This window comes from Platichthys flesus, chromosome 6 (assembly GCF_949316205.1).
Source record: "Platichthys flesus chromosome 6, fPlaFle2.1, whole genome shotgun sequence".
NCBI lineage: Eukaryota > Metazoa > Chordata > Actinopteri > Pleuronectiformes > Pleuronectidae > Platichthys > Platichthys flesus.
The window spans coordinates 13,889,406-13,902,101 of NC_084950.1; the positions used below are offsets into that span (position 1 = coordinate 13,889,406).

General features: G+C 42.6%; 1 protein-coding gene across 1 annotated transcript; it reads right to left on the minus strand.

Moving 5' to 3' along the window:
• Positions 1 to 6,313: 6,313 nt before the first annotated feature.
• fbxl22 (F-box and leucine-rich repeat protein 22) lies at positions 6,314 to 11,638 on the minus strand. The gene is given in 3 exon segments (XM_062389283.1): positions 6,314 to 7,860; positions 11,083 to 11,455; positions 11,458 to 11,638. Coding segments are annotated over 3 exon segments (804 nt in total). The 5' UTR covers positions 11,540 to 11,638; the 3' UTR covers positions 6,314 to 7,511.
• Positions 11,639 to 12,696: the final 1,058 nt, after the last annotated feature.

Genomic DNA, 12,696 nt, shown 5'->3' on the forward strand with positions numbered 1-12,696 from the left:
TGGCCGGGGCTCGGCAGCCTGAGTGGATGCTCTGGCAGGCAGACACAGAAACAGCTCCACAAATAGACCCTCGCTCGGTCTCACAGGGGAGCAGTAGCCCCACTTCTGTGTGCTCTTGCCTCCTATTTCGTGTGCGCCTCGGGCCAAAACAAGTCGGCGAAGAACCACAGGGAAATCAAATTTGGAATTATTAGATCGTACGGACACTATCGTGGGAAGGAGAAGGAGGAATGTGTGCATAAATACATATTGTTATGAAAATAGGTTGATTTCAGGAGCTCTCTGCTGCCCATCAATGACACTGTCTGGTCCCTGGACAATTGAAATGACAGGCCGCAAATATATATCAACTTTGAAACAGGTTTGCCATCACCCCTAGTTCTCTTTTAATTTGGAAAAATATAAATTGAGAGAAGGAAAATGAAAGCAGGTATTTATCTTCTGTATTTTCTACTGAAATCTTCCTTTTCTTTAGAAATGAAGCTTTGTGGAGTATAGGAAGGAAGCAGAACTCGCACTGAAGACCGAACAACATCAGTATAATGTGGGAGAAAAACGTCTGTGTTTAATTTAGTTATCGTTTCCTCCTTTAGACACGATGTATGTTCAATTTATCTGCGTACATTCAATCAGGCTCTCAGCTCGGTCTGCATATAAAGCTGGTATAAAATCACAATGTGGTTTCACAGTGTGTGAAAGTGGGAGGTGACAGACTGCTAACATATGGGTCAAACCTTTGTCTGAGTGCTGGAGCCATTTCTTTTTTTTGTCGGGGTGGGGGGGGTGGGGGGGTCTGTCGTGTTGTGACAGACACAGACAATGTCTCCTCGCAGGAATCCGTGTGTCCTTGAGCCGGCCCTTCACTCGTCTGGAACGATGCTGCTCTGCATCTTCCCTCCTCCTTCTTTTCGTTGTTTATCTCCCTCTCTGCTGCGCCACACATCCCTTTTTCAATACCTCACACATTAACAACACAGGAGGGAGAGATAGACAAGGAGACAAATCTGAACTCTAAAGTTTAGGAAGCGACACCTGGATGTTATATACCGAAAGTCGTTCTTGCTTATTCTCAATTCCCTGTGTATCCCCCGGATTTAAATCATCAACAATATCTAGGGTAATTTATATATACGGTCACGTAGCTACAAAAGACTCCAGCTCTCTGAATAATTCACAACTGTGGCCTTATATCCACCAGACAGACTCAGAGCCACATAGTTATGGAGACCTCAAGGAGCCTTTGAGTTACTCCAGCAGGAAATATAAAGAGTAAAGCGTCGTAGGACGAGAGAGAGGGGCGTCAAAGCGCTGCTATATTATTAAAATGATCCCATTGGGCCCCGGGGACAGACGCACACTCAAGCAGGTGCAAGATAGCACACATACGCGCTCTGAAGGACACAGACGCAACGAGCACTGAGAGCGGAACAGTTCTGAAGGGAAAGGTTTTTCTAATCTAACTCAGACAGGGAGTCCAGGACAAAACATTGCAGATTCAGAGATGTTTACACTCACCTCATGTGTCTGCAACCCAGATAAGATTTATCTGCATTCCAGGTTCATGTGGGAACATCCGGATAGCTCCCTTCACCTGACAGAAGTCAAACTGCATCTACACTGTACAAAATGTCCAACCCAATACACGTCAAATGAAAATACTCAACTTAATTGTATGTTACTGGAATAAATGTGCTTGTTATATTCAACTTAAACATGGCAGTGATCGAACTCCAGAGAATGTCTGTAGAATTGGATCCGGACTTTCTCAGGAGTTCGCTTCCTCTCACATGATCAGTGCATTTCTGAAAGCCTCTTTAGAAACCTTGGTGAAACTTCATCTTTGTATTAATCTATTCATAGTCGCCAAACAATAAGGGATCATTAATATTTATGCGTGATAATACGGGTAGGGACTGAAGAATTGACAGCCTCTTTATGCCCTGTCTCATAAAAGAGAAGATAACAAATGGCTCCACTGTCTAGACAACATCATTCATCGAGTTTTAGGTTGCAGCCTATACCCCAGACTGTTAGGACATAAAGCTTTAGGTCGTAAAGAGTAACAGTTACTGATTAGTGATGGTTACTGATATCACACATGCCTCAGATGCCCTCTGTGGTGAGTGACATCAGCAAACCCCCCCCCCCCCCATCTGAGTCGGACCCCGTACGAGTCACAGGCTCATGAACACACAGATTGTTCAAATACCTGAATAAATGAGTAGTCAAAAAAAAAAAAAACATACTTCCTCCTTTCCCTTCGTCAAAGCCTCAACGCCCCCTCCTCCTCTTCCGTGGGTGAGTAATCAGTGGATACTGGAAATGCCTCATGGCTGACCTTATAAGGCTGTCAGGAAACTGCTGATTTTGGGTTTCAGGGCACAGAGAGCTATACCTCCTGCCTTTTACCTCCATTGCCTTTTGTCTCCCCACCCTCCGCCCTCTATGCCGGAAAGCCCTGTGCTGTACCAGCTCCTCAAAAGGTCTTTTTTTATCCAGCATGAATCCTTTAGATAACCGGCTGGATTCTATCGCCTTGCTGTCATCACCAGAGCATCTATATGTCATGTAGGAAATCGGCTCTGCTAATGGCAGGATGCAGAATATACTGTACATTGTTTATCCCGTAAATTACTTTGCAATTCATAATAAAATTAACTCTGTGAAATGTTATTACCTCTGCAGAAAGAGGTTGTGTTTTCACCTGTGTTCATCTGTTTGTTGAATTTGGTTTGTTTGTTTTTAAGCAGGATTTACACAAAGACTACTCAGCTGACTTCCATCTCACTTTGAGGCATCCAGGATTTCTTTTGTTTTCACTTTCTCACACATTTTGAGATGTTGATATTTACCTTTTCCAGGGAGTAAGTCATGGATCTTGATGAGATGAAGAGTTTGGCCTGAATGGAGGTGTGTGCTCTATAGTTAGTGAATTCCATCACGTTCTTTCAACCCAGCCTAATAAAATATAGTTTAAGTTGTTTAAACTTCTGCTAAATCATGTGCAGCTTCTCTGTGAGTCAGTTTATTATTCATATTTTCCAAAAGCATGAACTTCTTTTAATACAGTTTTTGTTGGGTTCCATAAGCTTAGTTCCTTTTGACTGCATCTATCAGAGCAGCAGGCAGAAGTATGTTTACATACATCAGGTTGTTATAAGAATATCCTGTATCAGAAAAGCAGATTTGTCCTTTTTTTTGGAGTTGCTTGTAAATGCAAAGTTATCTGTCATCATGGTCATATGCATGATTAGAAATTCTGGTAAACTACATTTTAATAGCAGGGAACTGGTTTTGTATAGCAAAGTAAATTGTTGTAGGAAGCTCCTATTTCCTCAGGTGAGGCAGAGTCTGAACATAAACAACTTACCAGGCCTGTGTAGCTCACTCCTCTCATCTCTGCTTGAAGCCAACAGCTCAGGGCTACAGCTGCTGCTAACACTTCAAGCTGTAGTGTTGCATTGTGGGCAATGTAGTCTTTTGTCAGAGAGTCAAAAAGCATGGAAATAAAATGACACTGCGGCCTTAAGCTCGACCTTTTAAGGGAAATCTTTCAGTTTCACGATGGTCAGAGCGATGCAAAAAATAAAAGTATTCTTTGTTGAAAAACAGTGGAACTCTAATGACATGCAGATGTTGAGGGAACTGCAAATGATCATTTTCACAGGTTTAACATCACTTATTGATCACAACACCAGCTTATAAATAAACAGTCTCATTGAGAGTCAAAGGAGGTAAAAGAAATGGCTTCAAGCAAACACTAACATTTTAGATTTTTCTCTGTTGCTTTTAATTTATATGCTCCAGTACGCCAGTTCAGAATAAGTCTTTCGTTATCCATGTCCCACCCTTCCACTAAGTTTTGAGGAAATCTGTTCAGTAGTTTTTGTGTACTCCTGCAGACAAACAAATGGACATGGATAAAAACATATCCTCCTTGGCAGAGGTTAATAAACACTTACGTTGTTTGGGACTCACATTTAATTGTAATAAATGTGTATCTTCCTGATTTACATAATAGTAAAAGCTGCCTCATTCTCATGCCAGTGTCTCATCTGTATTTGTGGAGCATCTTGTTGAGCGTGTGGCAGCTCATTAAAACAATTAGGAGGGTTAGCCGAATCCCTGGACTGAATTTATTTAATGAAATTTGTTATTCTAATGAAGCGAGAGCAACACATTTAATCAATCCCTTGGAACTGGCCTTTTATCTGTTTTTCTGTCAGCCAATGTTGCTGTTTATTTCAGCCAATCACTGTTCAGCATGACAGTGAGAGTGCGTGTTTGGTCAGATAAACAAATACATTTCCTAATTATGTGTACTTATACTTCACATGGGTGATTTTATTTTCCATTTTTTACGTCACTACTTTACATAAACATAGACAATGTACTTTTTCCTCCTTTATATATATATATATATATATATATATATATGAAATTGGGTAGAAATTTTGTGTTTAATAATGAATCTTTTTCATTTTATAACTTGAAACCTATTTAAACCGTTTGTACTTTTTCTTGCATAACATGACTTGTTCTGGGGCTTCGGAATTTTTTTACTTGAGCAAAGGATTTGAATTCCTCCTCCACCGCTCCCCATGTTCCTCATCCAGACTCAAACCAGTTGGTGGATATTCGTCTTATGTAAAAGCACATATGCTAAAAGCAGATGCTTAATCTAAACAAGTTTGTGTCCTCGTTGTGGGGTTACATAAAAAAAAAAAAAACTGGCAGTGAGGTGTCCTCAAATGTCTCAGCTGGAACACGCCTCAGGTCATCAATCTTTTTTTGAAACATATTTTCAGTCGAACAATCATAAAGAAGGAATGTTTCCCTTTTATTGATTTGAAGCCTGCAGTGCAAATATCAATTGGAATAATATTCAGCTTATAGGCACTTTTTGTACGTGAACCCTCGAGCAGACTGTTCTCATAAAGGAGGGATATAACTGCGTGGTGTGGTCTGTTTGAAGACATAGTTAGTCCCAACCTCAGAATCCAGTGTTCCACCTCGGGCAGGGCTGCTCAAACATGGTTTAGGCCTCTTACTCGACACGGTGGATACACACACACGGGGGGGGGGGGGGTCCACATTGGATCTTGGAGGATTTATGTTGCACCATCTCTCGCTTGAACAATCCTTTCTTTACAGTGGAAAAACGGGCTACACAAGAACACAATGCGACCACTGTATGTACCAGCAGAGATCTAATAAAAGACAGTATTTGCATGACATCGAATGTAAGAGATGTGATTGTCAGACACAACTTAAACTAAATATCCAATCACTCACACAGAAAAGGTTTGTTTTGTCGACACAGTAGCTGCTTTTGTCAGACACAAGGTTGTCTTTTGTCCGATCGCACAAATCGTCACTTCTCCCGAAATGCGATGGGAGTGAAGGCTGTGCCCGGATACTTCATTCGCAATTGGCAAAACAAGGTTACACTTCGGTGTGGGGGCTGAAAGGGCCGCAGCTGCCTCACAATGAATAACACAGTGACGGCCATGCATCGGGATTGTGTTATTTTAAAATCACAACGCACCTTTAAAAGACAAACCGGCCTCTAGTAGAAACGAGCAGAGCTGTTATGGACTGTGTTTCGTTGTAACAAGTCTCTGTCGTGTTGTTGTGTTGGAGTTGTGTCTGCAGCCAGATGTGCCTCAGGAGTTCCCCACCTGCAGCTCATAACTCTTTAATGGTCCATCCTGCCAAGCACTTTGCAATTAAAGCATGTTTCTTGATAGTAAATAATAAACTGTGGCCTCTGTTTCACTGCAGCAGCGTTATTGTATATTAAAGTTGCACATGCTATTCTTCACATACACTTGGGGGCTTTCCTTTATGTGTTGTGTATAGTGTATTTATACAGTATAATGTGTATTATAGCTTTCAGTAAGCCTCTTATAACAAGTATTATCCCAGAGCGACCCAGTGTAGGGTTAGGGTTAAAGTTCGGGTTAGGGTCACTCATTTTAATGTGATCTCGCTCTTATCAACCCAATATGCAAAGATTTGTTTTAAATGTAAAGAAAAAAAGTGCTCTTTAATATTCTCTTCATGCTAATGGCTTAAAAGCGATTGGGAAGTGTTTATTTTTAATGGATCTTAAAACATTTTGCATAATGAAGCTGAAAGAAAAGTATCCAGAATGAATTTATGATCAGTGCTGGGATTCTGCATTAATACATAACTTTGTATGGCTCATTTGGTTTTAAATTATTGCACCAAATTAACATATTTAATCATAAATTATAATTGTTATTATTATATGCTAATGAACCAAATAATCCAAAAACTGTAGCAGGTCTAATTTCTAGAGGGTTTATCATTCTTGAGATTCAATTTTACAGCCATAAAAACTTTATTGTCCATCACAAAATTGGAAAAATTGGATTTACCGGATAATAAATAAGTAAAATTCAAAATAAACACAAATAAAAAAAAAACAGAAAGTAGTCATAAACACAGTATTGTGACCTTTCCGGAACAACAACAGGGAACTGAAAAGCTGCCTCATACAGTATTAGTATAAAAGCCCAGGTCCTGGTCGGATCGGGAAAATAGCTTATTCCTGATTACATTGACCTTCTGTGAGAAGATATGGTAATTCTTTAGACATCACAGGATGTGGCGAGCTCCACAGCAACAGTCTGCAATAAAAGTGTCACATGGCATTCACAGGGGGAGACGCACTGCCCCAATCAACCTACTTTCATATGTCTCACAGTCTTATGTAATCTGATTCCAATCAGGGCTCATGCACGGGGCCTCTCTGCCCCGATAGAACGTCTCCTCTCAACATGTCTCACCATGACCGAGTAACCACATGACTTGAAACATGAAGGTGTGTGATCTCGCCCTCAGGGGAGGTTATATTTTAATTAAAATGTTGAGATGACTGACACCACACTCACATCTGGAGAGTCAAGTATAGTAATGACAGATTATGTTGTATGAATGCGCCTCTTTCAAAATTCATTGATTTCGGACTCATGTGTACATAAAACATGTGTGTGTGTGTGTGTTCATGTAGTGGGGACCTAAATCTGTTTACATTGTCAGATTATGGGGACAAAAATCAATTCCCCATACATAAATCATTATTTTTGAGGTAAAACAATAGGGGTTAGGGTTAGGCAAGTAGTAGCTATGGTTAAGATTAGGGCAAGTCTCCAGAAAATCCATATAAGTCAATGGAATGCCCTCTGAAGTCATGTAGACATGTGTGTGTGTGTGTGTGTGTGTGTGTGTGTGTGTGTGTGTGTGTGTGTGTGTGTGTGTGTGTGACTGTGTGTGAGTGTTTTGATTAACATGGAATAGAAGCAGCTTACATAAAATGTTTTTGTAAGGAACATTCATGTTCAACATAAAGTGTGTTGCATCAACAAGATGTCAAAACTATAAAAACCATTCAAAGCAAAACAAATCACACAATCAAGTCCTTAAATATTGTCACAGAATTGCTTTCCCTTGCAGTCCATCTGAGAGCAGCTGAGGCTCTTCCCTCAGGAGAACAGCAGGACTTTCTGTAGCGCCCTCCTCAGCAGCACCTTCTCCTGGGGCTTGCTGTCAGGGATCATGTCGGCGCTTCTCTCTGCCGTCAGCTGGACGCCTGGCCTCCTCTCCCTGGCAGCCTGCAGCCCCGCCTGAGTGATGTTCCGGCAAAAGTCCACCTTCACCTCCTCCAGACCGTCTCCGTGATCCACCACGCCTACCAGGCTGCGGTTGGTGATGCGGACGCAGTTCTCCAGGTGGAGGCGGCGCAGCCTCCTGCAGCTCTGCAGCAAGGTGACCACATCCCAGTCGGTGATGTGGCCGCAGCCGGAGAGGGTCAGCTCCAGCAGGTTGGGACACCTGTGACACAGCGAGTGACATCATTAAACAATGACAGGTTTCAAAAGTATAACCAGACCTGCTCTGTGTCATTCCACTTTAGGACATAACAGAGCGGGTGTTTGCTGATCTGAGACCATTAATGAGAAATTAACAATGACAATCAGAGGCAGCAGCCTGATTCTATAACAGAGCAATATGGTTTATGTGTCCCTCCCGTGCACACATGGAGAATGTCACTGTGGCACAGAACAATCACAGGATATTTCATGAATAACAGCATTTCACATTCTCTCATGCTCTTTTTTTTTGTCAGGAATTTCTGCCTAAAATGAATCATTGCATGTGTTGATTGCTCATTTCCATCCATTACCATGAAGTGCATTGCAACCTACTGGCAGCCTGGCGGCTATAGAGCTGGCAGACACACACCCTGATGGCAAAGGGGATGTAATACACGTTTGCTGATGGAGATTACATAAAGACTTACATAATCTTCCCACCTTACCACATGTGAGCCAAACATACTGCAGTTGCCTTCAAGTGCTGAGGGGGCTGCCCCAGTAACCTCTGAACATGGGACAGGGGAGGCAGTCCACGTGCCCCCGTTTGCATTGTTACACAGGAAAAATGTGCTGTTGTTTTATCAGCGGATGTGACTGCAAGGCAATGACGTCGACCAAAAGATAAAAAGAAGGAAGACATAGAACAAGGTGGCATAGAGTCCTGATGAATGGAGCACGGAGCTGGTCACATTTAGAGATTCAGCTGCTTTCTAATAACCACACCAGAGGCACCCCGAGGTAAACTAAAATATATAATGGGCATAAAAACTTCATCAACCTTTGTTACATAATCCACCCTCTCTTGGCCCCTCCCCTCACTGTGTGCAGACGTATCTGTGTGTGCGTGTGTGTGTATGTTGTTTTTCTCCCCAAAAGCATGTCATTATCTGCATGTCACCTTGTCTTAATATAACCACGTCAACGTCCCCCGTGTTTCACAACGGAACACTAGAAAAACACACAGCCAGTGAGTGCTGTCTATCTGTCTGTCTATCTCTCTATCTATCTATCTATCTATCTATCTATCTATCTATCTATCTATCTATCTATCTATCTATCTATCTATCTATCTATCTATCTATCTATCTATCTATCTACTTTGAGACATGCAGTTCACAGTAACAACCGTCTTCAGTTTACAGTCTGTGATTAAAACACACAACACAGAGGGCAGTCTGGGGCTGACCCGAACCCTGGGGCTGAGCACAAGCAGAGCTCCACACCACTAACCTGTAATCATCTCCCTAATGAGCTCTTTGGTTTCCCGACGGTTATACTGTCTGATCAAATTATCCAGTGAACTGCAAAAGGAACGTATATTTAACATTCCACTCCTCCAGCCTGTTAAGTGGATCAACCACTTTTTAACAGGCTAAATAGGTTTTGGGGGATTTTTTCACTATCTTGATGCAGCAGGGAATATTTTTCTAGTTTGTAAGAAGACGTCCTAATGCACGAGCCCAACAACGTGCTCAAGCTTGTTTTATAAGAGAATGCATCCGTTTATTCAAATGGTGCATACCTCATACTGGAATGAACCCACTCCGAAACAAAAACATAAAAGCTTCTTGTGCCGCCCACTGTCCAACCCACATTACATGGCATGCTTAGCATGTCAATCCATGTTGCATAATCCTGCTACTGTGACCTCAAGATTATCAGAATGAAATGATTCAGCTCCTGATGATTGATTTGCTGTAGTCATCTGTACGGGGGGAGCATTACACTGGAATCTACACTGTAAAGAGGCCCACTGACATGCAAGGGTTGATAGATTTTTCCATGGAGATAAAAAAAAACAGTCAGACATGAGCTTGGCGTCAGCGTTTGCATGATTTTCTCCAGGAAGAGGCAGGCAGAGACAGACGCACATGTTCATTCCTCTAACAGCAACAAAGAGCCAATTGTAAGCTCCACCTGCTTGTGTAAATCTCCAGTCTGCAGCTGACTGGGAGTGTCTGCAGCCAAATCACTCTTTATCACCCCCCCCAGCTTCTGCGTGTCCCCTCCCACTCTGTCACGTGCACTTGCTTTCTTCTCCTGTGGACTATTTGGGAGGGTTTATCAGTATGCAACGCGAGCGCCTGTGGCCCGTCGAGATACAGGACCCGGACAAAGTAGGTGGTTCTAGTTTTGACTGCTCACTCAGCCCTCGTGTCTGCGTCTCAATTTTCACAATACAGGAAATCCTCACAGGGTCATACACTGAACCCATAAGCCAGCCTCCCTTCCGTTCTCTGGTGCCGGCCAGCAGTGGTGGCCTGGCTCGCTCACATCAACCGCTATTACTGTTACAATGAAGAAATTATCCAGAGACCTCATTATGTCTCTCCAGGCTGATTCCTGCATGCAGCCGGCCGCACGAGGCCGGACGCCAATACTGCTACGTTTCAGTGACCTATCAAATCCAGCTGTCACAGCATTCACCAAACATAATTTGATATCTGACCACAGTTATGTTAGTTAATGGAATCACTCTCGTGTCCCACAGATGTGTCATTTATCTGTCTCTGCTGCCAGCTCAGGATACACCATCTGTTTCTAATGATTTGTGTTTCCTGCTGCCTACAGCTGAACATGGCAGCTTCACTAAGCCATTTGCCTCTTCAAGAAACACAATGTTCCTCCCTGTGGAGGCTGTGAATGACCCTGAAAAACACAGAAATTGCGAGATCGTGATTGAGACACATTTCGCCAAATAGGAACTATGTTTTCCCACAACAACAATAAACATAATCATGTGTAACACCAGTGACACCTCAGGCTCCATAAAGCATCTTCCTATAAAAGCAGGGATAGGGGCGGACAAAATAAATAATACAAATAAATCTACTCATGTTCAATTTTAACTGAGGATGTGTTAGAATGAATGTTCATTTAGCTCCATGGCCACATTTAAGATTCAGGTTTGATTTGTTGTCAACCTAGGGGTCAGGACCCCAACAACAGGTCACAAGGAAAATATGAGGGGTCACAAAAGAACCAGTCAGAATGGAAAAAGCTTTTGTTTTTCCCGAATGCTGGACAAATACATGGTTAAATAGACTCTGGGTCACAAAACAAAAAATGCACCTGTCTCGTTTTGTCCACTCTCTTTTGGTCTATTCCACGGGCAATTCCCTTGTTGGTTGTCTTTGACAGACGTGACATAGCAGGGAAACCCCACACAAACACTCACATGTAGCAGACATGGGCCAGGAAAGCGCTGACCAGGCGCTCGTGTTTGCTGCAGATGTCCCTCTGAAACGAACTCTTCAGCCAGTCCTCGATGTTACACACTTGCACTCTGCTGGAGAACCAGCAAATAGACAAATACCGCAGCGAGGGTCCCAGCACAAAGTTGTCCCTCGTCAGCTGACACGGCGAGCTGAAGTGGAGCAGACTCCAGAGGCAGGGGTCCACGAAGATCTGGCGCAGCTGGTGACAGGTGAGGGACAAGCTCCTGCGATTGTCCTTGTCCAGGAAGGAGAAAAGGTGGAGGAGACACTCGTTGTTGAGCTGGGTGAGGTGCATGGTGAGCCGTCCAGGGACACACAGAGGGGCCTCGGGTAGCGACAGGCCGACTGGTAGGCAGCAACAATGAGCCTGCAGCCTGTATTGTGTGGCCTAGATACATGATGCCTTCTCAGGCACATGCTGGAGGCCTGCACATATAAGGCCGTGTGAGCGTGGGCTATTTTGGGAAGACAACTGTCGGCACGGTCAAAGATGGAAGTGTTTCAGCCATACGCTCCCTTTCCATCTGTCGTGGCTCTCAACAGGCAGCCAGCAGTGGACTGAGCCAGATGTTGACACTGCCCTGATCCACTTCTAAAACACAGATACTCACTGAATGACGCACAAAAAGACAAACGCCTCCGTAATGCATCGCAAAGCAAAACCATCCACAGGTTGGGAGGAGTACATGTACATTTTAAGAACCTCTAATGATGCAGTTTAACTTTTTGAGGAAAAACCGTGTCAGAATAAAAGTATTATCCAAACTAAACTTTTTTAAACAAACTGAAGGTGGTGCAAGAGATTCAAGATATATACTCTTTGTCCACTTCATATAGGCTGGAGAAAGAATCTACTTACAAAACAACTCAGTCAGTAATGCCAGTACATAACACATTCCTGAGCTGAAATTTTTATTTTTGTATAGAAGCATCAAATATATATATAAAGTACATATACATATAGTATTTATAGTGGTAAAAACATATTTAACTGAATTAAGCGAAGGTCTAACAACACAGCTTTAATGACCCAGTTTATTTCCTTTCCATTACTTTTCTAAATCACGTTCAAAGTACATGGAATTATATTTGTTTTTAGAGATAATACTTTAATTCCCAAATGATGTCTTCTTTGAAAATCTAAGAATGTGAAAACACGCATCCTGAGTCACACTGTGCTCATAAATGTTCCACAGTGTAGGTTAAACATCAAAGTGAGGAAACCATCACAGAAACCTGTTGGGAGCAGGTTATGAAACGATGATGAACCATGACTCAGTGTGGCTGAAAAACAAGAACATACTAGAAGGCAAAAGGGAAAACACCATTATATCTGTGTCATCACTCCATTACCAGTTAAGTCCTGTTCCACTTGTTATCAGCAGCAGTGTCCCAAAAATGCAGGATAGTGGGATGTGGCACTGTTGGGAAGCTGATTACAGTCTGTGCTGTGACTCATGGTGTCATGATGTCCTAAACCAGACCCCTGATGCGAACAAATACAACGTGAGCGCATTATTAGCTGCTGTGATTGAGCCCTCCAGAGAAAAGGGGGAAAAGAAAGAAAGGGCACT